The sequence below is a fragment of the Rhodofomes roseus genome (assembly GCF_022264815.1).
Source record: "Rhodofomes roseus strain CIRM-BRFM 1785 chromosome Unknown C8Q71scaffold_1, whole genome shotgun sequence".
Taxonomy (NCBI): domain Eukaryota; kingdom Fungi; phylum Basidiomycota; class Agaricomycetes; order Polyporales; family Fomitopsidaceae; genus Rhodofomes; species Rhodofomes roseus.
This window is the reverse complement of record NW_025952957.1, coordinates 1,725,594-1,752,482: the sequence shown is the minus strand read 5'-3', so window position 1 is coordinate 1,752,482 and position 26,889 is coordinate 1,725,594. Positions and strand designations below refer to the sequence as shown.

The 26,889-nt window shown below is 54.9% G+C and overlaps 8 protein-coding genes across 8 annotated transcripts; 3 read left to right on the top strand and 5 right to left on the bottom strand.

The window, feature by feature from the left end:
- Positions 1-2,159: 2,159 nt before the first annotated feature.
- On the bottom strand, positions 2,160-2,726 carry C8Q71DRAFT_679292 (uncharacterized protein; the record flags this gene model as incomplete). The annotated part of the gene is made up of 1 exon (XM_047919738.1): positions 2,160-2,726. A coding segment is annotated over one exon (567 nt), but the record flags the coding sequence as incomplete, so codon positions are not given.
- A 7,176-nt stretch (positions 2,727-9,902) lies between these two features.
- C8Q71DRAFT_903221 (uncharacterized protein) lies at positions 9,903-10,925 on the top strand (the record flags this gene model as incomplete). Its single annotated transcript, XM_047928811.1, has 5 exons — positions 9,903-9,942; positions 10,002-10,152; positions 10,204-10,358; positions 10,432-10,527; positions 10,602-10,925. Exons 2-5 carry the CDS (start codon positions 10,116-10,118, stop codon positions 10,923-10,925), a joined length of 612 nt encoding a protein of 203 aa, XP_047784926.1. The 5' UTR covers positions 9,903-9,942; positions 10,002-10,115.
- A 925-nt stretch (positions 10,926-11,850) lies between these two features.
- Positions 11,851-12,976, bottom strand: C8Q71DRAFT_30701 (uncharacterized protein). The gene is made up of 2 exons (XM_047917700.1): positions 12,633-12,976; positions 11,851-12,574 (listed from the first exon to the last, which is right to left on the bottom strand). Exons 1-2 carry the CDS (start codon positions 12,817-12,819, stop codon positions 12,147-12,149), a joined length of 615 nt encoding a protein of 204 aa, XP_047784925.1. The 5' UTR covers positions 12,820-12,976; the 3' UTR covers positions 11,851-12,146.
- Positions 12,977-13,745: 769 nt separating this feature from the next.
- Positions 13,746-15,126, top strand: C8Q71DRAFT_852624 (uncharacterized protein; the record flags this gene model as incomplete). Its single annotated transcript, XM_047926842.1, has 7 exons — positions 13,746-13,789; positions 13,861-13,936; positions 13,993-14,328; positions 14,381-14,458; positions 14,512-14,673; positions 14,725-14,923; positions 14,981-15,126. 7 exons carry the CDS (start codon positions 13,746-13,748, stop codon positions 15,124-15,126), a joined length of 1,041 nt encoding a protein of 346 aa, XP_047784924.1.
- A 287-nt stretch (positions 15,127-15,413) lies between these two features.
- C8Q71DRAFT_30591 (P-loop containing nucleoside triphosphate hydrolase protein) lies at positions 15,414-17,728 on the bottom strand. Its single transcript, XM_047917694.1, has 9 exons — positions 17,413-17,728; positions 17,328-17,361; positions 17,054-17,273; positions 16,970-16,999; positions 16,617-16,910; positions 16,542-16,569; positions 16,159-16,486; positions 15,950-16,108; positions 15,414-15,892 (listed from the first exon to the last, which is right to left on the bottom strand). Exons 1-9 carry the CDS (start codon positions 17,543-17,545, stop codon positions 15,526-15,528), a joined length of 1,593 nt encoding a protein of 530 aa, XP_047784923.1. The 5' UTR covers positions 17,546-17,728; the 3' UTR covers positions 15,414-15,525.
- Positions 17,729-17,863: 135 nt separating this feature from the next.
- On the top strand, positions 17,864-20,231 carry C8Q71DRAFT_793702 (MAS20-domain-containing protein; the record flags this gene model as incomplete). The annotated part of the gene is made up of 9 exons (XM_047925495.1): positions 17,864-17,987; positions 18,053-18,244; positions 18,293-18,408; positions 18,461-18,630; positions 18,826-18,830; positions 18,861-18,988; positions 19,046-19,672; positions 19,727-19,825; positions 19,887-20,231. 9 exons carry the CDS (start codon positions 17,864-17,866, stop codon positions 20,229-20,231), a joined length of 1,806 nt encoding a protein of 601 aa, XP_047784922.1.
- A 366-nt stretch (positions 20,232-20,597) lies between these two features.
- C8Q71DRAFT_852621 (uncharacterized protein) lies at positions 20,598-23,512 on the bottom strand (the record flags this gene model as incomplete). Its single annotated transcript, XM_047926841.1, has 6 exons — positions 20,598-20,623; positions 20,677-21,021; positions 21,073-21,669; positions 21,726-22,932; positions 22,995-23,315; positions 23,372-23,512. 6 exons carry the CDS (start codon positions 23,510-23,512, stop codon positions 20,598-20,600), a joined length of 2,637 nt encoding a protein of 878 aa, XP_047784921.1.
- A 191-nt stretch (positions 23,513-23,703) lies between these two features.
- On the bottom strand, positions 23,704-26,794 carry C8Q71DRAFT_731349 (cleft lip and palate associated transmembrane protein). The gene is made up of 17 exons (XM_047922170.1): positions 26,614-26,794; positions 26,530-26,563; positions 26,153-26,475; positions 25,984-26,098; positions 25,833-25,933; positions 25,743-25,772; positions 25,617-25,689; positions 25,242-25,566; positions 25,110-25,184; positions 24,866-24,986; positions 24,740-24,815; positions 24,647-24,686; positions 24,444-24,594; positions 24,343-24,384; positions 24,216-24,286; positions 24,087-24,165; positions 23,704-24,032 (listed from the first exon to the last, which is right to left on the bottom strand). The coding sequence occupies exons 1-17, from the start codon at positions 26,713-26,715 to the stop codon at positions 23,910-23,912; spliced, it is 1,881 nt and encodes a 626-aa protein (XP_047784920.1). The 5' UTR covers positions 26,716-26,794; the 3' UTR covers positions 23,704-23,909.
- Between the last annotated feature and the right edge of the window lie 95 nt (positions 26,795-26,889).

The window sequence follows — 26,889 nt, the reverse complement described above, 5'->3', positions numbered from 1 at the left end:
CGTGGCCTGCGGCGACCAAGAAACCCCACCCGCCAATGACGTCCAGCGTCGTGGTGGTGCAGGCGTGCCTCGCACATGTCCGACATCTGGACGCGCGATGGAGGGTCGCGGGTAGAGGCGAGCTCGGGCTGTACGAGGTGAGCTGCTCGCACGTCTGCGAGGAAGGAGGACGGATGACCAGCTGGCAACCGTACATCAACAGATGGCAGACGTAATGTGCGCAAGGGATGCCGATTGCGGCGGGCGATCGACCAAGCAGCGCCGCCTGCCTGCGCGTCCCGCCATGCTGCTGCTCGCGCCGCAGAGCTGTCGGTACGCGCCTTGGGCTCATGGATCATCCCTGGCCTTTGTGAACGCGCTTGCGCCCGTTTATAGTCCTGCCCCTTTGCCCACTGATTTTGACCTTCGGTATGCACACATAGCGTTCCATTGGTCCTAGTACAGCAAACATGTAGATTACCACTGTACACATGAATGCCACCCTATAACATAGATAGTCGTTACGTGATGCTCAGCAAAGCATAAGCGCGAGTTCAGCAAAGCGTATGATTTACCCACAATCTCTGTGACCTGTTAACACTGTGACAGTTACGTAGTGCGCTGACAGTATCTAGTGAATTTGCGTTAGCATCGGTCAGCGCGTCACCGATCATTAGAGCTCGTCAGCAATTTCCGACTTCTACTGATGAAGTCGCTCGTGCGGAGTTTGCGGAGGCATGAAGACGAAGAGGGGGTCTGATGATAAACAATGTTAAATGTGCTGTTGCCACACTCAGGACACGGAGACTCACATTCAGGGAGTGATACATGCCCGGTACCAGTAGCAGGAGCTCGTAGTCGTAACTCTTCATATAGGTTGTAGAGCAACTTGATATGCTTCAGTTGCGAGCGCTCTAGAATGTAGTTGTCGAGACTGGCATAGGGAAATCGACGGCTCCGAATGCCCCGAAGAAGCTGTCCACAGTACCGCTCCATCGGGAATGCCCACGCTGTCCAGACAGGGCCAATCGCAGCAATGCTATCTGCGATGTGAAGCAAAGCATGTATCGTAAGTGGACATAGTGCGAGGCGGGCGGGATCATGCCGGTAGTATAACCTAAGACGTGCACCGCAAGTGACCAAATAGCTGCTGTCAGCCCAGATCTAGCAGCAACACAAATCTTTCACTAGGCTCACCTCTCGTACTCCACCACCCAGTCACGAAAGCCTCGCCGGAGCTCGTCGATTTGACTGTCAGTGATCTCAAACTGCATGCAGAGGTTCAGCAGTTTGACAAGCGAAACGAAGTGCTTGTAAAACTTCGCATTCTTGAATCGATTCAGGAGCAAGGTCGGCGCGATGTACAGCGTCCAGAGCGCCGTCGTCTCAGCGGTGAGCTTGATTGATCCATCTGCTGGATTAGGCACACGCGAACCGAACGCGCTGGGCATTGTACTGCCTGCGGCAGCAGATGCGGTGCCAATCGCCTCCCAGACTGTGGGCGTGAGGACGTATGGCTCGTCTACATGATTGAGGTCCTTGAACTTGCCCGTCCAGAGCTTGATAAGATTTGGGAGGAGATTCTCCCAGATGAGATGCATGAAATCGAATGGGAAGGACAGAGGGAAGGACAGCGAACCGAGAACACTCAACAGAGGAACCCCCTTGATGCCGTACTTCCGTGACAGCTCCTTCTGCGCTGCCTCCGACGGTGCAAATTGAACCTCGCGCGCCTGTCGCATGAATTCGTCATGGGTCCGAAGAGGCAGTTCGTCAGGATTGTAAACGCGAGGTTCTGGATTTGACGGATGTTGACTCCGGTCGAGAGGAACATAGTGTGTCGTTACGCGCGGCGTGAGACTTCGCACCCCAAGGATCGAGCACATGCGGCATGGGCAGATTGCGTTGTGGCCCTTCATTTTCATGAGCATCGAGACGGCAGGGATGTCGCCAAATGCAACGATGAGGAACGCGCGCAAGACAAACATTGCCTTGGTTAGAGCGTCAAATGCTGCGACACCGATGGCTAGTTGAACAAGTTCTTGGACGAGCGGATACAAAAACGAGTCAGCATCCCAGGGCTTTTTAGGGCCTGGAATCTCGCCGAGTTCAATGACATTGCTGTCATGGATCCGCTCGTCCGGAGGGAGGTTGTAGTTCATCATGATCACCGGCCACGATGTCTTTGTTCGTGACTTGTGAGGGCCGAAGCCATCTGTGGACAGACCAAGGGCAATGTCGCGTGGGTCGTTGAAGAACCAGGACGGGATGGGACGGTCATCGATCTCGACTTGTTTGCCCTTCAGGTGACGGTAATGTGTACCACCGAAAATGTCCGTTGTGATGCCAGGTGTGTAGCTCTGATCGTGTTTGGTACGGTACTGCATCTTGGTCGCATACGACACATTTGCAGCTGCTGTACGTAGGCGCGGGATGAGAGGGAGATAACGGAAATGCTTCCGTGGACGCCCTGAGCGATCAAAGCGGTCCTCATTGCAGTGTGGACATTGGCGACAATCGGCGTAGGGTCCGGTGTAGCAGACACAGCTGTTCACGCAGCAGTCGTAGATCTCGGGTGTAAACCCTGACAGAAATGCAACGCGCGTTTTGGCGGCTTTGATAGATGGTAGATCGGAGTTATGGAACGCAAAGCGGAAGCGATCGAATGCTTTGTCGGTGAGCCGCTCTTCGACTTTGAGCGTCCATGCACGTAGAAGGTTCATGTCCGCCTCCGTCAGTTTGTTCCCACCTGACAAACACAGTTGGTAAACTTTAGATGTCGTGTTGCCAGATTATGAGACTGCCTTACTCGCAACAGAAGCAGCTTCAATCTCGAAGCCCTCACCAAGGATGTCCCAGAGGGAGAGAGCACTTCCCTCAGTCTCGAGTGCACGGAGTTCGTCGTCTTGACACAGGCTCTCGTCGTCCCATTCGTCAGGGTCAGATCCCAGAGACATGTCCGACTCGCTGCCAGAACCAGCGTCAAAGAACGGCGCTGTCTCTGAGTCATCCGAATCCGACGTTTCAACCGTATCTGAATTCAGTGTCTCAAAGCCACGGCTTGAGAGCGGACCATCCGAGTCAGGCTGGAAGAGACTTGAGTGACGTAGTAACAATGCATCAGCGCGGAGGTCGGCCATGCAAAGTGCAGGTGAAGGGGGTTGATCATTGTTGGGTGGCTCAGGTAGGGTATCAGAGGCAGCACTTGGTACAGGAAGTGGGCTCTGAGGTCCCGGGGAGTCAACAGGCAGCTGTGCACAGCACTCAGGGACAAGAGGGAAATGAATATATTGCATGAACAAGGGCATACCGGCTGTGATGCCATAGAATCCGCGCCTTCAGTGGTTTAGGCATAAGCTCAACGGTGTAGTGAACATGATCAACATAGAAAAACGCACCAGGCTCATCGACGTCCTCTTGTCCATGCTCCCTAACTATTAGCCTCACACGCTTTGGTGGCCGTGCTGTAGTACAAGCACCGCCAGCATGTGCTGTCCGAGTCTGCGAGCTTGATTCTCCCGTTTCTGCGCGCCGGGAATCCGCGGGCACGCTTCGCTCATCTTCGTCGCCTTGCTGCGTTATGTTGGATCTTGTGCGTTTCCGCCTTCTGCCATCTGCTGCCGTGCCTGCAAGCCACCGGTTTTCGGCAAGCACATGGATAGCGAGGTTCTGACCACCACGGCCGCGCAGATGGCCAGACTCTGTTGACGGCGTGACATCCTTGCCGCAGCCACAGCTGCAGAGGCTACGCCGAGGAGGCATGGAAACAAGTCGAGCAAGAGCAATACAAAGGTTACCGAGGTGTCAAGACAAATGGATCGCGTCGGCGGTGTCGCAGGTTGGCGGGCAGGTGCAAATGAGTCGGGTCAATGTATGACATAGGGCAGATACCATATCGGGTACAGCATGCCCCGCAATCTTGCGCGGTCATATATAAGACTCACTTGCTCCAATTTTTTCTCCCCTCATCTTTAACGCCTCCCACTACCTTCTAACGACCCTAGAACATCTGCTTTAATACCTGAAACACTCATTATAACGACATGACTTCTCACCTCTGTTGAACTAGGAAGGCGCTACCGGGCTGCCGGGTTCAATCACAGGCCGGACTGGTTCTATGGGAAGCTCCGGGTCCGTGATGTCATCTATGATGTCATTTGTGTATTATCACATGGCTACGCCACTTACCTTGTATGTCGTGGGAACGTACTATACAGTAGCTTAGATAAGCGGTCTCCTCATGTATATAAGGACCCCAGTAGCGTAGCTCAATCCTCAGTACCTTCAGTCGAAGTACTTGCGTGTGCATCAAGCATCAGCAACCTTGCAGGTAAGTTGTGAGGGCGCACCACTGCGTGGAGCTGCCTGCTCAACAGGTTATGAGCCCTGGTCACTGCCTGAGTACTGCGCCTCACTGGCTGCGTCTCAGTGTGCGCACCAGCTTACCTGTGGCTTCGCCTTAGTGGCTTGAAGCCAGGAGGGGACTATGCGCGTACATCGCTGCAGGTCTTAGCGCAACTCTGTTGCTGCTACCCCCAGCACATGCACCATAGCGGTGGTTGCGCCTCTAAGGCTGCACTCGTCATTGAGTAGAGGGCTGATGACATTGTTGTCAGTATTCCCCATTTACCGAGTTTATCACCTCAAACCCTCTACCAATGGCCTCCAACACCCTCTTCACCGCTGTCCCCATCCTCGATGGCTCCAACTACCGCGCCTGGGCTGAATCCATGTCAGCCTTCCTCATGGCGCAGGAGGTCTGGATCATTGTCAATTCGACCTGGCCCCAGCCTACTCTGGACACAGAGAATCCCTCAGTCTACTACGAGTGGCTGCAGCGCGATCAGAAGGCACAGGGGTCGATCCGTCTTCGCCTGACGTCGTCCGTCAAGGCGGCCGTCAAGAATAAGACGACAAGCAAGGCCCTCTGGGACGAGCTGAAGGCGCTCTATGACAAGCAGACCCCCGCCGGTGTTTACAAGGAGTTTAGGACAGCGATCAATGCTCGGATCCCTCCGAACGAGCACCCAAACCCGACGTTCGCTAACATCGCAGCTGCGTTTGACAAACTTGCGGGCGAAGGGATCGACATCCCCGCTTCACTGCGGGCGATGATAGCGCTCAATGCGCTGCCCTCCCGGTACGACACCGTCGTCACCACGATCCTCCAAGCCAAAGAGCTTACGGAGATGAAGATCGACTACGTCCGGGAGTCTGTCGTCATTGCCTACGAGCAAGGCGGCAAGCAGGCGTCATCTTCGCAGAGCGCGAAGAAGATCTCCGCCGTTAAGCGTAAGCACGGCGAACCAAACTTCAACCAGCAGCAGCAGCGCCAGGATGGCAGCAGCAGCGGCGGTGCGAAGGAAGGTCAAGGCAAGGGCAAAGGCAAGCAGCGCGGTAAACGCAGCGGCAAGCAAGTTAAGTCCCGCACCAACCAGGGAGATCATACGGACCATGCGCATCTCGCCTCACAGGCGTCGATAGCGGGTCCTACCACCTCCAAAGTCGTCGAGATAGCGCCTTCGGGCAGCAAGTCTCACACCGTCACCACCCGTCCCGCCAAAACCGGCCACAGCAAGAATGCTCACCGGTGGCTCAAGAGTGCCCTCGAGCTCGCCAAAGACATCGACGTCTCTGGCACCTCACAGCGTCTCACGACGTTGTCTGAGGTCGTTGACAATTCCGCTCGGATTGAGGAGTACCTCTCCGACTCGGAGTCAGAGTCTCGGGCGTCCAAACGCTCTCGTCATGGTTCTGAAGTAGGCCATGCGATCGACGCGATCATGGACGGGACGTACAACTCGTACGACGAGGACGAAGGTCCTACGACTCAGGATCCACTTGATTGGGGATCAGACGGTCAGTACGACATCGACGACGAGCTGGCTAACGCCGCCGGCTTAGGAGAGGACTTTGATGCTGGGTCAGTCCCTTCAGCTTCTATTCCCAAGCGACCTACTAACCCTGCGCTTCATACAGCCGCATGTAGTAGTAGACGCACTAGGTCTACTTTAAAGAGACGTAGTATTCGCAGTCGTAGTCGCAGTGTAACGAATGAATATATCAGTAGTTCGTTGCACAAATCAGTTGGTTGTCGGCATTCGCGCGATTTCGCTGCGTGCACCAAATGTAAGGGAAAAGCTAAGGCTTGGCATGAACCAGAGCCGGTTGAGTCGTCAGACTCCTGGATGTTGGACTCTGGAGCATCATTACATTTTTCCAACAATTTAGATGATTTTGCTGAGATTGAGGACCTCAGTGAGCCAATCGTCTTGTCGACCGCAAACGGCTCTGCCGTATGCACAAAGCGTGGGACAGTCTTCTTGAACTTTGAGAATGACGATGGTAGTCATACGACGACCAGATTATTCCCCGTTTATTACTTCCAAGGTCTTCATCAACGTCTCCTATCCATGGGAACGTTCCTCCGTGAAGGAATGACAGTGCGCGGTGGTGCGCAGCACGTCGACCTCTATGAACAAGGAGCGCGTGAACCACTATATGTGTTCAAGCCGCGGCACCCTAGTTCAACGATATTCGAAATACAGTCCTTGCCTTCACAGGACGCAATGAGTATCCATCAGACAGTTTATTCTGTCGATTACCATACTATGCATCGCCGCCTAGGACATCCTTCTAAGGACGTACTACGGCAAGCACAGAAACACACCGAGGGTTTCCCACCTTCGATAGAGTTCCCTAGGGAGGATCCTATATGCCCAGGATGTGCGGAAGGGAAAATGCATAACAAAGCATTTCCGCCATCTACGTTGAGAGCGACAGAGCCCTTCGAGCTCATTCACTCTGATGTGAAGTCGTTTCCCATCGACTCCTACCATAAGTATAGGTACTACATCCTGTACTATGACGACTACACTTCCAATGCATGGACAGTGAATCTGCGCAACAAGAGTGCTGCGATCACGGCCACGCGCCAATTCTTAGCCATGGCAAAAAACCAGTACGGCAAGAAGGTTAAGAAGTGGATGTCAGATGCTGGGGGAGAATACAAGTCTGAAGCGTTCGACAAAATGCTGAAAGACGAGGGTATCCAGATCCTGCAAAGTTCGCCGCACACTCCTCAGGAAAATGGCAGAGCGGAGCGACTCAACAGGACGATAATGGACAAAGCTGAGGCCATGCGCCATGAAGCGTGTCTACCTGAATCCTGGTGGGAATTTGCGGTTGAGCACGCTGTTCATCTCTATAACAGGACACCTGTCCGACGTCTCAAATGGCGTACCCCCTATGAGATGTTAAATGGTGAGGCTCCCAGCATCAAGCACCTAAGAATATTTGGGTGCGGCGCATATGTATTCATACCGAAAGACGTGCGCCAGAATACACTATCTCGGAAATCTGAGTTAATGGTGTACCTCGGGGTTGCCCCTGGTGGGCATGGGGCGCGATTCATGCGCAGCCCTAATAATGTGCTTTACACTTCATCGAACGCTCTGTTTGATGAACTCATGTTCCCAAAATGCCCGGACATGAAACGGCGAGGCAACACTAGGTTGCAATCTGCACCTAGACCTGACCAAGCGGGTCGCCAACCCACTTCTCAGGAGAATTATGATGACGATGACAACGATCATCCCTCTCATCACCTTCCAAAGGGAGCGGACAATGAGCGTGACGATGCTCAGGAGCAGCCTAGGGCGCCCAGTCCAGTTCCGCCGCCTCAACCTCCGGAAGAGCCAGCGCACGATGATGCGCCGCGGCGCTCAGGGAGAGAGCGGAAGCCAGTAACCCGCCCAGGGAATGTCTATGGGGAGAAACGGACCCCCGTAGAAATATACAAAGAGATCGAAAAGAAGGGGCAATGGAGGAAGATTGTCGGAGAAGAGCCGGGTAGCTCCCGCTCTCAACCACAGTCAAGGCAGCAACCGGTTCCCGGACCTAGTTCTGCGCCTGATCCACAGCCAGACCAACCTTCTGGATCCTCCTCGGGCTCTGACGACGACGAAGTCGAAGAGTTACTCATGGCACAACTATGCCGGGAAGGGGGAGTAGGATTGGTTAACATGCTGCTTGCAAAAGCGCTACCACTAGTTGACCAAGATTCTCCGAAGTCCAGCGTACGCGAATGGACATTCCGTGATATCTCGAAGCTACCTAAAGAGGAGCAAGAGAAGTGGAAAGCTGCGTGTCGCGAAGAGTTAGAGGCTCTGCGCAAGCGTGGTGTTTATGAGTTGGTTGACCGTCCTAAGGGACGTAGGGTTACCAAAAACCGCTGGGTCTTCGACGTCAAAACTGACGGACGAAAGAAGGCTAGACTAGTCGCAAAAGGCTACTCCCAGATTGAAGGCCTCGATTACGATCAGGTTTTCTCTCCAGTCGTTCGCTTTGAGACCGTGCGCCTTATACTCGCGCTAGCTGCGCTCGAGGGCATGCACATCTCCGGACTCGATGTCCGTAATGCGTACCTCTATGGTAAACTCGACGAGGAGATTTACATGGAGCAGCCTGAAGGCTTTAAAGTCAAAGGCCAAGAGCACAGAGTCCTCCGGCTATTGCGTGCTCTCTATGGACTCAAACAGGCAGGGTTAGCGTGGTGGCGCACCCTGAATGAGTCTCTCAAGGAACTCGGCTTTACACGCCTTGTATCCGACGCCGGAATTTTCATCTATAAGACGAAAGACGGACGTTTCGTCCTAGTCATAGTCTATGTGGATGATGCCCTATTTTGTGGCAAAGACAAGGCCCTTGTAGCCAAACTCAAGAACCGCTTCATGAAGAAGTGGGAGTGTCGCGACCTAGGCGACGTCAAGGAGTTCCTGCGTATGCGCATTACTCGGAAAGGCGACGAGATTCATCTCGACCAAACTACCTACCTTGAGACTGTGCTGCAGCGCTGTGGCATGCAGAATGCAAAATCTGCGCCTACTCCACTCCCTGCGGGTTACAAACCTGAGCCGCACACTGGCCCGGTTGATCCTGCGCTTCGAAGCCGGTATCAGACCGTCATCGGCTCCTTGCTATATATCATGCTCGGAACTCGACCTGACATCTGCTTTGCCGTGACTAAACTCGCGCAACAAGCTGCGAATCCGTCACAGGACCACTTGGACAAAGCGCTATATATCTGCCGCTACCTCGTGGGTACCAAGTCCTATGCGCTTGTATACAGCGGCAAATCTGGACAAGGTGTCTCGGCATGCACAGACTCTGACTGGGCCAATGACCCAGAGATGAGACGGTCTCAGAGTGGCTACTTTATGAAGTTGGCGAATGGAGTGTTCAGTTGGCTGTCTCGACGGCAAAAGACGGTTGCACTGTCTTCAACTGAGGCTGAATACATGTCGCTCAGCGACTGTAGCCGCCAAGTCGTCTGGGTTAAGATGCTCCTCAAGGAGATCGGTTACCTACTTGGCGCACTCCCTATCTGCTCGGATAACCAAGGAGCGATATTCATCGGCTCCAACCCTGTAACTGAGAGGCGGTCGAAGCACATCGACATACGCTACCATTACATCAGGGAACTGATTGAGGAGAAGCAAGTCGAGCTCTTCTACATCAGTACAGATGAAAATCCAGCAGACCTGTTCACCAAGAACTTAGGCCGTGTCAAATTCCTTAAGTTTAGAGGAATGCTCGGACTTAGATTCTATGAATCGTCCTAGAGCACCATTGGCAGCGTTATGCGCCTAGTACGCTTATGTGAGTCTACGACGCACTAAGCGAGGGGGAGTGTTGAACTAGGAAGGCGCTACCGGGCTGCCGGGTTCAATCACAGGCCGGACTGGTTCTATGGGAAGCTCCGGGTCCGTGATGTCATCTATGATGTCATTTGTGTATTATCACATGGCTACGCCACTTACCTTGTATGTCGTGGGAACGTACTATACAGTAGCTTAGATAAGCGGTCTCCTCATGTATATAAGGACCCCAGTAGCGTAGCTCAATCCTCAGTACCTTCAGTCGAAGTACTTGCGTGTGCATCAAGCATCAGCAACCTTGCAGGTAAGTTGTGAGGGCGCACCACTGCGTGGAGCTGCCTGCTCAACAACCTCAACACGAAGCGTCAACTCATCGGCCGCAGCAGCAATGCCCGGTCACTGGCGCACAAGTCTCCGCAGCGCGTGGCCCGTCGCAACGCAACGGAGAAGTCGAGTCACAAGTCGCACCGCAGCAAGATGAGCTCCATGAAAGCCCGTATGCGGGCTCTTGAAGGTATGTACCATGTCGTTGTGAGCCCAGGTCATGACGACTCACCGTCTAAAGCTCAACTGGCGGAGCTCCGTGTCGCACAAACTGTACAAGTCCAGGCATCACTGCCTTCTATCCAACGTCCCAGCAAAGGATCTGCTGGCGACGGCTTCAACCTGGAGAAGGAGATGGGGTTAGCGGACGATCATGCCAAGTATCGAGCCATTACCGTGAGTACACAGTGAATGTGAATCCGCGACGCGTGCACCACTCACCTGACCGCGAACGCGTTCACGCGTCTAGCGCACGATACGCAATATCGTCAACGGCTCCCACCTCGACTGGCGCCTTCCTTGGTATCGGCAAGATAAGACCAAGGTGGGACGAATCTTCATATTGGTAAGTGTTTGTGTTCACTGCATGCGATTGTGTCGAACTAACTATCAGCAATTGAATATATATGACACTGGCAGGCACGAAAGCGACAACCATACCTGAAGTGCTTTCCACGCGACTGGGCTACCGAGGAGTATCTGAAGTCGCACCTCAAGAACAAGCGTCGATACAATCGGAAGATTGGTCTTGACGTCGACGAAGACGAGCTCGCTGGAGCCACCTTCGCAGACGAGGACATTCCGATGATCGATCAAGCCGATGAAGATGGCTCAGGTGGCAGCGATGAGGAAGATCCGGATCCGATGGAAGTCGATGGTGCCGCCAGTGGGAAGAACACCGACGAGGAGAAGTCCGATGACGATGACGCTGAGGACGACGAGGAGGAGGACAAAGAGGACTAGGAGGTTGAGACTCGTACCCCGGCTGCACTAGCATGTGCACGGCTGTGCAGCATACACGGTCCCTGTACATGCGCGCGTGTATGCGTGTGACGTACTTGATTGTTGCGCATTGCATTCCACAGTTCTCTTATGTATGTAGGAACAACTAGTCGAATGTAACCGTTGTCTGTTGAAGCGTGCCACGGATCCGGAGCAAATGGTGTGAAACCGTATCAGGCAGGCGGCCAGGCGTACTGCATGAGCTACTCACCCATCGGATGAATTCGACCCTCAGAGCACACAATTTTCGGACAGCATTCATCTTTTCGTTGGATTACTTTTCATCTAAACCCAGTATGTATTTCATCCGGGGAGCGGCGGGGGTACACCGAGGCTGGCACCGGATGAACGGGGTGCGCACTGTACGATATTTCGTGTGAATATCCATCCGACGCTCGTCCCCCCTAACCGGATGGATTCACGCCACCGCGGATGGATTTCACTCGGTCGTCGTGTCAATCTGACCCTCACTCCGTGTGGAATATTGGATGCTTTTCATCCAATACGGCGCTCTCAGAGAGCTACTGTAGAATTTCGACATCATGTTCAGTGGGTGTGACCTGTGACGCTGAACTAGGTAGGCGCCCCAGTTCAGGACCGGCTGGGACCTGTGACCATAGGGCTAGTTCAGTCCAGAGGGTCTGTCCGCGCTGGGGCCTACGTATGTTCACAAACCGTCACTGTGACCATCGGCAAAACCTAGTCTCCCGTAGGCAGCCCACTAGGACGACCTTTCTGAGGGGAGGAGGGCGGTCGTCTAGGGTCTGCTTCAAAACGCGCCCGCAACACCGTTCGACTCCTGGAGGACGCATTCTGTGATGGCCGAGCAATGCCGGTGGCTACGGCAGAGCTGCCGGTGGCTATGACCGGACTGCCGGTGGCTGGTGTTAGATCCATCTAAGATTGGCATCATCGGCCACTACTGTAGTACTAGGCTATGCAGGTGCGATAATTACATGGTATGTCGGTCTCGGGGTTTTCCTATATGGCATCCATCTCGTCAACCTTGCACTACGCGAGGATTGCCCGTGCGACCCGGGTGTCGACTCGTGCGGAAGCCGACTTGTCCAACTCGGCTGGGGGCCTTGTGCTTGTTAAGTTAGTCTGAGACCGTGATACTGACAGTACCGACGTAGCTTTCACGAGAGCCACGGCTTCGAGCAAAACAATGGCTGACCACTATCAGCAAGTCCTCTGCCACCTCCGCTTAGGCGTCGAGCGGTCCTCATAGCACATCGTTCTCTCAGATGACCTTCGCTCTACAAAGAACGGACTGGAGACAAGAACATGCTCCCCAGTCCCGCTCTTTGTACGGTGAACTCCGCGCGAAGTCCTCTTGCGATGAGAGTAACCCGAAGAGTCGCGCAAGGGACATGTTCGTCCCGAGCGGCACTTTGAAGCGCGTCGCGACGCGTCTGCCATGCATGCTCCGGGAATTTGTGTCATGAGCTCCTGTGCGCGGACGACCTCATCGCACGTCGGACAACAGAAATGCACCTCGTAGGTGGCATACCGTTGGGCCAGTGCATCGGTTGTGCCCACAGCTGCAGCAAACACGACCTCCATCTCAAGTGTCGATACCCGTGGAGAACTCATCGAGCACGAGTTCCCTGAAGCACCAAGGTTAGTGCCACCGATGCATCAGCGCAATGTTCATGGTGAGCGCACCTATGAGCGCGATGGCCAACGCCAGCTTGCGCTGATTTCCACCCGGCAGCCGTACAGCCAGGCGGTCCGCATAAATGTCCAATGACGTTGCGCATAGTACCAACGCCTGGACGTTCCGAGTGAGCTCCTCGCCACGGTATAGCAGGCTATAGTGAGAGACGGGCGGAACGCGGGTGGTTGACCACATAAACGCCAGTGTGAGGAATGTCTGACATGCCAAAGACAATGTCAAGGAATGACAAACGGATCATGTTGAACGTCGTTGATTTGCCCGCGCCGTTCGGGCCAAGGAGAGCAAACACTGTGTCTTGCGACACTCCAAAGCTGCTCAGTGCTCCGGATCCTTCGCGATGGCTTGAGCGACAATCACGTAAATGAGGAGGAAGCCCGTCTTGCCGGGTCCCATTAGGGTTATGGCGAAGACGTTGATCCCATCGAGAGCCTTGCAAATGCCCTCGAGTTCAAATAGTCGTGAGGGTCCCAGGGGAGGCTCTTCGAGGCGATGTTGCGGCAGAACGCGAGGCCCTCGGGTGAGTTGAATTGTGTAAATGAGTGTGTAACGTCCCTGTGCAAAGCCGGGGTCTCCATTGATTATCGACGGCTATGGTACATGAAGGGTAGAGAGCGACGAGGCGAGGATAGTATAGGGGATCGCGTCGAGCCTGACGCGTCGCGCGCGACGAGATTTACACGCGCGTTGCGGAGATCGAGGTGCTTATGTAACTCCGCTAAGGAGTCGAGCGGTATTCGACCCGTTAGTTGAAGCAGACTAGGCAAAACCTCAGTTCAGGACCCCCTGCGACCTGTGACTTCTGAACTGAAAGCCCAGTTCAGAGAGGCCCGTGACCTGTGACTGAACTTGATGTCGAAATTCTACAGTATGCGTGGTCACATCAGAACTTCGGCGATTTCACTGACGGGCCGATCCTCGGCCTGCTCGGGCGCACACAAGCAGCTGTGAATCACAAGCACCTTTATTAGCAGTATACATACACTGCCAGGCGTTGCGTTGCGGATCGTCTCGACTTGCAGACAGCTGTCCGACAGTGGCAGTGGCATCGGAAGCAACGCACTGACGTCTCAGCGACGCACACTGACCCGCAATAGCCCACAATGCCTCCCGCAAAGTCGAATACTCCTCCGGTAGTGCTGTACCAGTACGTATCAAGCATCTTCTCTCAAATGCGACGCCGAACAAGCCCTTCTGGCCATGGCTTCCCTTCCACAGCTATGACGCATCTCCGTTTGCAGACAAGATCCGCAACGTGCTCGTCCTGAAGCGGATCCCACACAGTCGGGTCGAGGTACGTCCGTACGTTCCCCCCCAAGCGAGGCAGTACTACATCGCGTCTTGATACAGGTGTCTTACATCCTCCCTCGTCCCGAGCTCTCGGACTTGCTGGGCATCTCCTACCGGCGCATACCCGTGCTGGCGATCGGGAACGACGTGTACTGTGACACGAGTATCATCACCGCCGCCCTCGAGCGCCGCTTCCCCGCGACCAAGGGCTACTCTCCGTCCGCACGCGGAACGATATTCCCTCCGCGGAATGGCGGTGGCAAGGTCGCGAAGTCGGACAAGGCGTTCATCACCGCGTTCGCGAAATACTACATCGAGGACCAGATATTCCCTCCTGCGGCGGGCCACGTGCCTTATGAGAAGATGCCTGCGGACTTCCTGCAGGACAGGAGCCAGGTGAACGCGGAAACCGTCGCCAGGTTTCGATTTCTGACGTTGGGATACACAGATGTCTGGCGGCCCCATCGACGTCAAAGCCTTAGTAGCTCGGCGTGACGAGGCGAAGAGCACTCTCGCGTCACATTTGGTATGTCATCCAGACTGTCATGCGTTGGCCTTCCCCTCAAGGAGTTAGTGCAGGCCCTCCTAGAAGAACAGCTCGGGGACGGCAGGGAATGGCTCGCGGACACCGCCGGTCCGAGTCTTGCTGATGTTTCCGCCCATTTCCTGTTAGTCTGGACGACAAAATTCCGGACTCTTCGTGACCTCATCGACCCTAACGTCTTCGCCAAAGTTGCCTCGGTATGCTAGGACTCCCGCGTATGACACGCACCAGCTGAGAATAATTCGTAGTGGCTATCCCGCATGTCCGCGTTCCTGGAGAGCCAGAAGGTCTTCGCGCCGTTCGAGAAGATCAACGCCGACGCGGCTGCGAAGACCATCGTCTCGGCTCAGTCGGAGGACCTCTCCGTCGTCGGGTTCGTGGACGTCGAGGCGCGTCGTCTAGATGTCAAACTAGGTGATACCGTATCGGTCGCTCCCAAAGACACAGGTTAGCTTTCAGCCCTGCGTCATGGTTGGAGATGTAGCTTGACATGGTGTCATCCAGGTCGCATACCAACCACGGGCAAACTGCTTGCGCTTAATCGTGAAGAAGTGGTCATCGAGACAGTAGGGTCTGCCGGTACTGTTCATTGTCACTTCCCTCGCCTCGGTTTCTCGGTCAAAGCAGGACAGCCATCGGCGAAGCTGTAAAGGATTGTTGTGCCCATCCGTATGTCCGGCCTGATGTCCATGGTGTTTGTACGGGATGTATTCTTATGTTCACATTTTATGAGGACAAGTAAGATCCGTTGGTTGTACCGGTGCTCATAGCCCTTGTCAAATGTAAGACCGGAAAGGGTGAAAGTCTGATGCGTTGAAATTATCATATGGCTTTTCGGACGCTTAGCAGACAACAGTGTTACAGCTCATTGCATCTGGGCCTGGCTCCAATGACCATGACCTACATTCGCGACTACCCGAAGGCTCCCCAGAGTAGCATCAGAGGCACAGCAGAAGTGCCAGATCGTTGAATCGTCCTTTGTAGCATTTTACACCAGTACAATCAGATAGTCCGCAAGATTCAAGTACATCCAAACCATTCTCCAAACCTCAGAAGATGAACGAACGACCACCCATCGCCACAGGCCTAACATCGCCCGCATTCACACCAGACCCCTGGTTATGCTGCGGCGGCATGCCCCCGGGCATGGCCATCCTCGTGCTGCTGTCGCTCGTGTCCCAAATCCGCCCACCCGCACCAGGCAGGCGCGAGCGGAAAGCATCCAGCCCTCTGCTCGGCTGTCCGATACGCACCGCAGAGACGCCGGAGGTCATGGAAGAGGTGGACACGGGCGAGAAGGTCTTGCTGTCCTTGTCAAGCTGGTCGCGCAGGGTCTTGACTTGGCCCTTGAGCACGGAGGCGAAGTCGGGCTTGTCGCCCTCTTCGAAGCCGGCCATGATGACGAGGGTGGACACGCTGTTAGATTCCGCAGATGAGCAGATGAACGTCGGCGGAAGGAGGGGCGCTACTCACAAGGCCTCCTTGAGGTAAGCGAAACTAAACTTGTTCGTGGTCGCAGCGATCTCATGGACGAGGCTGTCAGGGAAATCGATATCCTTGTTGCTCTTCAACTTGTCCTGCCAGTACTTCGTGTACAGCGCGCGCTCCTCCTCGTCAGGATCTTCGAACTCCCTAAGCCCAGTCATTTTCAGACGTGCTTCCAGGACTTGAAGGGGACGTACCATTTACGATCGAACCTGCTCGGCCTACCGCTCAACGCTGGATCCAGCTTATCGAAGTGGTTTGTCGAGCCGATGAGGAGTAGACCGTCGTTGCCCTCAAGCCCATCGAGCTGGTTCAAGAAGAAGGACCGGTTGCTGTCATTGATGAGGGAGTCCAGGTCCTCGAGAATGAGCACGCAAGGTGCCATTTCGCGCGCTTTATCGAACACAAGTGCCATGGAACCCTCTTCGCCCATGAAGCTCTTGAAAGACTTCACGTAAAGGGGCGCGTAGCCCTTCGCGTCGCACTCTTTCATGATAGCTTTCATGCTGATCGTCTTGCCGTTGCCTGTGGGCGTACATGAGTCCAAAGCCCGACGGAATGTACGGATCAAACAGCTTACCAGGAGGTCCGTACATGATGAGGCCTCGCTATCAGGACGTTAGCTACGCTGAGATCTAGCGAAGCAATTCTTCACCTTCCAAGGAATCGCAAGGTTCTTGTACAGTGTCTCGGACTCGAAGAAGCCATTGACGTCCTTCTGCAGTCTGTCCTTGAACTCTTGCTTCAGGATGACATCGTCCCAGTTCGCTTTCTGAACCTCGATCCAAAGGTTGTGATCCTTGCGCCAGTATCCCTGATTGAACACGTAGATCTCCTGATGGAGCTGGTTATGCCATATTCCAGCCGCCATGATCAGTGCTCTGGAGTGTTCCTCGGGACCTGCGTGTAACAAGAAGTTCTGGACCGTTGAGCCGAACGAGACGGGATACTGGGATGGGGTGTAGAGCAGTCAACTCCATGCCCTCTCTGACCGAGAATGAGACCTACCCGGATAGTATACAAGAGGAAGTCGTATTTCTAGAGATTCATGAGATGGATTGTTCAATGTGTGATTTCTCGATCAACACTCACGTCGTACGCGACGCGGAACGCGCCGAAGTAAACGGAATCATACAGGACCCCCGACCTCTGTCCCGAGCGCCTGGACAGAGGCTGGAACAACACGCTTGTGACCAGCTCCGAGGGCTGCATGGGTTGCACCAAAGTACCAGGGAAGCCCATGATATTCACCGCACCCTCCGTGTAAGGCACCACCGTATGGGTCGGATACAGTTTACGGAGGGTTCGCGTCCTGTGAATGGACATCAGAGTCACGATTCCGCATGCAGAGAGCAGCCTTGCTCACGCGTAAGCGACCTGCTCAGCGAAGGGGGCAGATGCTAGGCAAAGGGATATCAGCGGTGTGGGCGTGCGTCTGGCTCTTTACACACCCTGGTCTATCCAGACATCGTAGAAGGGATCGGTGCTGTTGCTGTCCGAGCTCTGAGAGGCACGAACGCCCTCCTCGAACATCACATTGACGAAGGCATCGTCGAAGTCAAGGGAGCTGCGGCCACGCTGCATGATATGAAGAACGAGGTAGGCAAGGAGGCGGACGCGTTTCTACACTGTCGGTGGGGCTTATATAGACAGCCTGGGTGAAAGAATGCTGTCTGCGTATTAGGTTCGATGATGCTGCGACGCAGCAAGTCGAGCCGGTTGACGGTGACCGCGTGCGATGATGGCTCGGACTCGACGCGCTCGCAGACGCGCAGGAGGCCCGCGTCGCGTGCCACTCGCGCCGCGTCACGCGCGTAGGCGCCTGTGACGCGTGTCGGGCATTGCCGCCGGCGAACAAGGATGTGGCGGCACCCCGCCACAAACTTTCCAGCGACCACCACCATGTCCTCGAGGGTGTCCACCGTCCTCACCGTCGCCGGCGTCACCGCCCTCGGCGGCCTCGTTGCATACGCTGTCTACTTCGACTACAGGCGGAGGACCGATGGCGACTTCCGCAAGCGCCTGCGTATGTCGCCACCCTGGCAGCTGTCTTTGTACCACACTGATGAATCGACGCACTCCTAACCACAGGGAAGGACAAGAAGAAAGTCAAAAATGCAACGCAGTCGCAGGCGGGCGAGGCCTCAGCTTCTGGAGTGGGTCCGGAGGAGCTGAGAGCGGCCCTCGACAAAGTCCGAGATGAGGAGCTGCCACCCGACCCGGAGGCCAAGGAGCAATACTTTATGACCCATGTTGGTATGGGTGAACAGCTCTGCGCGCAGGGTAGGTGCATGCATCGCTACTGTCAGCTTGTTACTGAGTGTCGTTCAGGTCCTATGTTCTACCTACCCGCTGCGCTGTCATTCTACCGTGCTCTCCGGGTGTACCCCTCACCTGTAGAGCTCATCATGATTTACCAGAAGACCGTACCGGAACCCGTGTTCAAGGCGAGTGTGCCACTGTACAGTGTCCGCGCCGTGGCTGACAATGGTTGCATAGATCATCATGGAGTTAACTCAGCAGGACGTGAGTGTGCCTTCGTCCACAGAGGGTAGTGTGCAGCGTGAGGCCTCGGACGAGGATGAGACAAGTCCTACGAGGTCGGGTCCTCCCTCGGAGGCTTCATCCCAAGAATGGGACAGGCTTACTGATCCGGGCAGCCAGCCTATGTAAAAAAAGTCATGTCTCCCGCTCTACGGGGGGTTGTAGATCATCACTGCACACTATTGCCGCGCCTATCTCCACTTCACTGTGCTTTATCATCTGCATCCACGATCTAATATACATTGCTTGTCTTCCGCGCCACTTCTCATTCTCAGGTAAAAGCCCGTGTCGAAGGTGAGCTCGTCGATTTGACGAAGTAGGCAACGTGAGCTAAGTGATTCCGTTCGACGGATAGGTTATTACGACGTGTTCCCGCCTAAGAGCATGAATGTGTCTGTACAACCTGCACCCGGCGATGCCAGCAAAGTTCGCAAAATTCTCGTCGCTGAGAAAGATTTCGAGCCTGGAGATGTCATCTACAAGGTCATTTCCAACATGTGCATCTGTACAGTCATCTGTGTGCTTACGCACCGTTTGCAGGAGCGGCCTATCGTTGCAGTTCTCGACCCAGATCTTCAAGCTCAGGGCACATACTGCAGCCACTGTTTCCGTTACATCCAAGGCGACTCGGCTATTCGTCCTGAATCCGATCGTCTCGGTTCTGTCTACTGCTCGGAGGATTGCCAGGCCAAGGCCAAGATTCAATCTCATAACCTCCTATTCGGTCTCGACCCCGTTCTCCCTCCAGAGCTCGACCATGGACAGTCGCAGCTGTCAAAGCCTGCCCGGGAAGCAGCCCAGTCGAAGTTTACGGACTACATCAAGAAGGAAGGTCGCTCAATCCCTCTGCTCTCTGCCCGGTTCGTTGCGCGACAGATTGCAATCGAGACTGCGAAAATGCTGCCGATCAAGACGGGCCCGGTCGTTGAAGAGCTTGCGGAGGCCTCGATCGGCGGTACCGACTACAGCTTGTATGATCACATAGAGCGCTTGCGGTTCGTCGAGGGCAAGGCCTCCGAGAGCGAGACGAAGCTTCTGTGCGATGTTTTGGGTGCTGCTCTGCCCGGCCTCGAGCAGTCGGTCACGGAAGAGCGATTGGCTACGTACCAGGGCAAGTTGGCATACAACGCTATTGGTGTCTGCTACTCCGGCGGAAGGGATGACAAGGTCGGTATTCGAAGTTATAGTTTTTTTTCGAACGACGCTGATTTCTAGCCTCAGCCCGACTCCGGCAAGCGCCCCGAAGAACAGGAACGAATGCGTACGCCGCATGGCACATCGCGACAGATTGGCAGTGGTCTTTACCCGGTCTCGGCTTATGTGCGTAGATGTCTCTCCTTGAGGCTCATCGTATTCATCTTGGCTTTACCTCGATTTGCAGATCACGCACTCGTGCGCGCCTTCCGCGAGCCCGTCGTTCAGCTCCGGCACCTCGGAGCTGTCTCTCATCGCGTCGAAACCCATCAAGAAGGGCGAAGAGATCACTATGGCTTATGTGGATGTCTCGCAGCACCCCGACGAGACGCCAGAGCAGGCCAAGCGCCGCCGCCGTATCGAGCTCGCTCGTGGATGGAGGTTCAAGTGCGAATGCGAGCGATGTCTCTCCGAGGCCACCGACGGCAACGAGAGCGATCTCGGCGTCGAGAAGGATGAGTCGAAGGTCGAGGACGTGGTGAACCGTGTCGAGGCGGGTGCTGAGACCTACCTCACGGACAAACCTCAGTAAAACGCTTGCGGCTGCTCCCTAGTCCGCCACCGTCCGGCTTATATGACGAGAAGTTATAGATACGTAGTGCTCTAATCATCGGACGATCATTTGCATAGACCTTGCTTCGAATGCCATTCCATAAGGCCTTGAAGCTTGAAGCCCTGCTGGACTGACTTGTGCACCAATATCACACAAGCCGATCAGAGCCCTAATATTGCTGACACTAGAATGTACACGATAGCATTGCAGAACAGTGGTACACAGCGAACTATACGTAGATAATGATACGCGCTGTTAACTACAACAACGTTCGTGCCAGGGTGACATTATGTGAACTATTAAAGTAGAATTGTCAATGAACAAACACACAACAGGTCGTTGGGCTCATGCTGCTAGGCTTCGCCACATGCCTAGCAAAGATGAATGAGTACAAAGAATAGACATCTCACCATCTGTAACTCACCTTCCGAGGGTACCCCATCGGCAGCTTCAAGGATCTGCAACGCACGCTTCTCTGCCAGAGAACCAACTGGAATATGTGGCCCCGTATCGTTCTCTTCCTCGTCGTCGGCCACGTCGTGCAGCTCAAATGCGCCAGGATCGATCTGACGATTGCGATCACGCTCCGCGTACACCTGTCTGCGGACAGCGACCGATGACGACGTGCGCAACGCTGGGACGAGCAGCCCCGGACGATCTGTCAGAGACGTCTTCGGCTGCAGCGACGCGCTGGGCACGTCACGCATGAAGGGTATCGGGAGCGATGAAGCGACTGTATTGCGCTCCGTCAAGCTGCGATCTTCACGGTCTGGGATAAAATGTCAGACGGGGTTCAGGTACAATAGAAGCTGAGGCTCACTCATAGTGTGACCATTGAACGCCTCGTCATCGTACTCGTCGAACTCATCCATATACCGGCCTAGCCGTGCGCTATCGTGCTGCACCGTGCTGTCGCTCTCCTCTTCCTCTTCAATGGAGACGGGGCCAAGCTCCTTACTCCGCCGCCCTTGGCGCTCGACGAATACTTGCCAGGCCTTGCTATCCTTCTTCCAGGCACTCCTGTGACTAGGGACGCTGGCGGCTACCAGGCTCAATATCTGCGCCTCTCGCGAATCAGGCGAGAGAGGAGGTTCGTCCTCTGGCTTGTCCCCATTGGTACGTGCCCTCTCGGCCCTCCCCGGCGAGTCCTTCACCTGGGTACGTGGGCGATCAGACTCAACCCTGCGCGTGATGGGTGGGCGCATGTTCTGGATGTTTGGCAGGGACGAGGGTCGCAGCGATGATAAAGACGAAGGAAGGCCGTAGGCGTCTTGTAGACGTGGGCGTCTGCGTCGAGAAGGCGACACGACTGGGGTGGTAGGCGACGTAGTTGACTTGCCGTTGGTGAGCGCAGTGGGACTTGAGGGCAAGCTCGCTTGTTCAGGGTTGTCCTCGCCCTCCATGTCAAATATGGCAGCTGAACGCGACGAACAGTGAGCAGACTGCTTCCTCGTGGATCGAGGCAGCGCCCACCTTCTTCCGTGGTATCTTTCTCCGCTTCGTTGCCTGCGGTCTCGTCGTCGATGATGGCGATGTCAGGTTTGACGTCAAAAGTGACCTTTCGTTTGCCCTTAGGAGTTGTCTCCTTGGCAGGTGCACCAGTCTTCTCTGCGGCTTCAGGCTCCTGCTCCTTCGTCGGTGTGACAGGCCGTGCGTTCTCCTTCTCCTTTCCCTTCTTGATCGAACTCTTGGTGCCGCGAGGGGACCGCCCGCGAGGTGCAGCTGCAGGAGAAACGATATCGACTGTACCTGCGCTGGACGGACCCGCATCCTGAGTGCTCGACGAGGCCCGCTGATGTTCCGCCATCTGAGCTTCCAGATTGAGCACGTATCTGTAGCTCGTGGCAATGTCCTTCGACTCGTCCATGTTTCGCCTGTGCGCATCGCGGATGCTTGCCTCTGCGTCGAAGGCGGCCATTGTTACAGTGCGAGAAGATGCGGTGGAAGGAGATACTACACGAGTCGTGCTGGAGCGTCCCGGAGAGGATGGCGCAGGACTGGAGGGCGAGGATCTCGATGAATCGCCTTCATTACGTGTAACGCTACTTCGATCTCCCGGAAAGTGGAAGGAAGATGTAGCCATTGATGCAGAGAGAGCTGATGTCACCTGACGGGCTGAAGTAGGGGATGTCATCCGCGCGGGGACACTCTGGGCTGGGACGAAGTCATTGATTCGTACAGAGGCCGAAGGATCGTCGGTAGCCCCATTCCCATGGATAGCACCAGCTGCCTTCTGAACACTAGACCGTCTCCTGGTCATAGACGACATGGGGCGACCAGCGGTGGTCTCTTGCTGCAGCTTATCTATACCTTCTTTGAAGCGGCTCCACAGTACCTCTACCTCCCGTCTGAGCTCGGCCTCAAGAGCTTGCAACTCCGCTGCCTTTTCCTGGGCAGTCTTGACCAGGTACGCTTCGGCCGCCTCTCGTGCTCGGTCTGATTCGCTCGCGGCGAGCGACCTGAGATATTGGAATGCTGGGTGACTTGGCGTGAAGGGTGGAGGTGCGAACAGAGGTGGTAATGGAGGAAGATGTCTCCACGGACCTTCGGACGTGCTCGAGGGTGGTGACACGGAGGAAGAGGTGGGAAATGACCATTTCGGATCTCCGGACGGGACGACAATGCCAAAGACTTTGGAGAAGGACGCCGAGGTTCCCGCCTGTGCTATTGCATCCCCGGTCTATTCTCGAGGACGAGTCGGTCAGACATCTGAATCTGCAAATCGTGCGACAGTGCATGAACCTCTTGGTGTCTCGAGACATCAGGAGGCTCATGAGCTACGCTAGACGCAGCGGGCGGCGGAAGACCACATACCAGACAGTTCTTGGAGACCTCCACCCAGCCACTCGCACTCATCAACAAATCCTGCTCCGCCCAGTCATCACTAGGTAGTATAGGCCCTTCGCCACCGTCGGCAATGGCGTAAAGGACCTGTTTGACTCGGTACACCAAGCTCTGGCATACGAGGCATGTTAGAGAGATGAATCGGGTGCTCCGCGGTCCCTGGGCATCCGCCTCGGGCACCGTACTACTGCGACTCCTGAGTGTGGCCTGCACATGGTTCTTCCCTGGGGTGTCAATCCTTCTATCCTCGAGGTGCGCTACCGGGGGAGACGTACAATAGCTATGCCATTATCCCCGCAGTGAACAGACACGAAGTCCTGGTCGGCCGGGGGTAGATTATCGGGGGTAGGCTGGTGCGTGATGCGCACGTTGAGACAGTGGCAGGCGTATGTCAGATTGAGGCCATTGGTGGCCATAGCACGGAGGGATGCGAGAGGAGAGCAGAAAACGATATGGCAACTCTGCGAGAAAAGGGAGTCCGCTACATCTGAACTAGCGCTGACTCGGGACGGCGAGGCGCCCGCGGGCAGGCGGTGTGGCGCTGTACAGCACACCAACCAGGCCTGTTCGTTTTCCACGCACCGTCCTCGGGTCGGCCCAGTCAGCGGTCCACGGACGGCCTCCTCCTCCCAGCATACCTTTCTCAACACCGCAGCGTCCCGGCGAGTGGCCCAGCTCAGTACATATGGGGCATCCTCTGCCATACGCCCGCCCGTCAGATGAGACGAACAGGAATTTCGCGCATGTTCCGGCCGTGATACATACAACGTGTAGCATCTATACAGGGCACCCTCAGACTGGTCATCCAATTGATCATTTGTTCTTCTTGGTCTCTGCGTCCTCCTTCCCCTCCTTCGCTTGTACGGCATCTACTTCCGATGCCATCACTTGACCATATTCGTTCACTCGCTTCGGGTCGATTCGGTATATCCACCGCTGCAGACTCCGGTTAGCCTGGCACGCGTCGCCGCAACGCTGGTCGAGACTTACTTGGTAGAGAAAAACGAGGAACACAACGTCGTCCCGGAAACATGCCAATCTGTGCAAGAACGGCATTTTAATGCAAAACCTAAGCCCTGGCGTCAGCTAAATACGCGCACGGTTTTAGTGTGGACATACGCGAAAAGATCATCCACAACCGTCGACAAAGACTTGTATATCATCGCCTTCATGGGCATGTGGGCAACGCTCTGTATCGCCCCATACGTCATCTATTCAGTAGCAAAATTCAATCACACGGACGAACCTTGAGTTTGTAGTTTATGATCAGTTGCGGGACGAGTTGTGCCTGTGACACGCATTGACAGTTGGTTCCGGTCTTCATCGCGGAAGTAGTGAGAGACTTACGAAACCAAACATGTACACGAAGGACGTCAGTGTTGAGATGACGAAACTGTACCAGCCTCTATGTGTCTCGTAGAGAAGCGAGTAGACGGTGTAACCCGCCAAGCATGGGATCGTGACATAAGACACGTAGCGGAACGCGAGCTTGTCGTACCTAAGGTGTGTCAGGACGAAACAGTTCGATACACGTACGGGAATGCGCTTACTCTTGGGTCTTCTTCTCGTCCTCAGTCAAGACATGCTTATCTGGTGGCGCACGAACGTGAGTGTCACCCCTCTCGATTTATGAACAGCATTACCTTGGATGTCCAAGCGGTATGGGAACCATGAACCCGGGGCCGAGGGCGCGATGCCGATGTCTACGGCCTTCGTGATCTGGGAGACAACTGAGCAAGATGCAAAACAGAGAAGCGCATCAACGCTACCTTCCAGGCCTCGATGAGAACACCAACGCCAGAGCCCATTAGAATCATCCAGCTAGTCTGTTCATTATTGTCGATGAGATACAGTAGGATAATGATCTGGACGACGACATTCGTGACGATCTTGATAAAATTTGACGTTAGCTAGCCTTCCAGAGTGCATGTGCAATGTTCGGAACTCACCGTTCTAGGATATTGAGCCCCGTATCAGCGAATGCGAGACAAGCGGATAGAGAACGGGACTGACCGCACGGATACACCGACGAGCTCCTGTTTGTGTCTCCAATGTGACACATCCGAACTGAAGGCAAGCATCTCAAACCTAGGAGATCCCGGGCCGTCAGTGCGCAAAGACAACAGACGCGCCAGGAATACATACACCATGTGCAGCACGCTAACCAGCGCAGTCAAACCCAAGAACCACGGGTTAGTCTCCACAAGCATCCGCTTGATTTCGTCCAACTCCGCACCGCCCGCACTGCCCTGCTGTTTGGCGGCTTCGTCGAATCCTTGCGTCATGGTAGCGAAGATTTGGAACTTCCAGTACGACATGGGCTGGAAAGTGACTTGGAGAGGAAGCTGCGGAGTGGTGGTGTTGATCTCGAAGAATTGTGAACGGAGCAACCAGAAATCATTCGGGTACATGATGGGCTTGTAGAATATCTTGGTCCCGGACTGGTCACTTTCGGGGTAGGCCTCAACGTCTAAGGGCAGGTTGAGCGGAATTTGAGCCTAAGCGTAGCAGTGAACATACGTCTTGCGACAGGTTCAGGCAGCTTGGTAATGGGTATGACTGTCGCATCAGAGACAAGAGCCAGCGTAAGGTTCTGAATACGACGTAAGCACGCGAACGTTCATTGACGAAGACATATGCACTCACAGAATGCCAGTGAGACACAATTATGTCGTCCTTGATATCATGCTCGGTGAGGATGGGCCAAGGACGCACAGACAGCGCCAACAAGCTCACCTGTTGAGGCTCCTCCGCCTCTTCTGGCTCTTCTTCCTGCCCGCCGCTGAGCAAATTCTTCTGTTTGCGAACCTTAGCCTTCGGTAGGTACCGTGTTAACACTGCCACTCCGTGAGCCCATCATCACAACAGGGTACTGGGTGTGACACACATTTCCTCGCACGATGGATGGCGCGAACGTCAAAGTTCGGCTTTGATGGGTCAGGACTTGCACCGTCCTTTACGAGGAATATATCCGCCCAGAGAGATCCGTTATGTTGTATGCTCTGAAGAGAAAGTAAGAACTATTGTCTTTTGAAGCAGTAGGGGAACTCGTTTACATCCGGCAAATCCAGCACCAGGTCAACTGTTCGTGACTCCTTGAAGTCGCCGTACGTGATGTTCTCCCAGACAAAGCTCGGGAACTGTGCCTTGCTTGACGCAGAGTCTGAGGACCATTGATTCGCGAAGACATCTGAGCCGTCCGGCGTGGTTGAGAAGTGCACGTGCATGGCCAACGGTATACCAAGAGGCCATCCCGGGGTCGCCTGCTGCGGTGTAGCGGCCTGGGAGCCCTGAGAGCCCGGTTGTGCTGCGCGACTATCCTGAGCAGCAGTGGACGGTGCAGGAGCATCCGCCTGTTTGGGGGCAAAGAACTTCGTGGCTGTGGGTCGAATGAGCTCAAACAACGATGCTGGCCGCTCTGATATGTACATACCGACTTGCATGACTAGGTACATAACTAGCATTTGCTGGATGTGGGTCGGCACTGCCTTCTTTCCAAAGCTTATGAGCTACTCACCTGGGCCACACCCCATAGCCTCTGCCATGTCGACTGCTCCTCTCGCGCTGCAGGCGCGGCGTTGGCCTGTGCCTGTCTTGGTGCAGCTCCTGCGGAAGACATGCTCCTTCAAGATTCCTCGAAATGCCGATTTTGCGATTAGGATTGGGCCTTGCACTACTCGTTGATTGGCATGAGCAGTGACAGTGAACAATGAACAAATATTCCTGGGGCCAGCGGTCGAGGCACGTATCACGTGACTGAGGTACGACGCGCGTCGCGGTCTGTCCTTCGAAG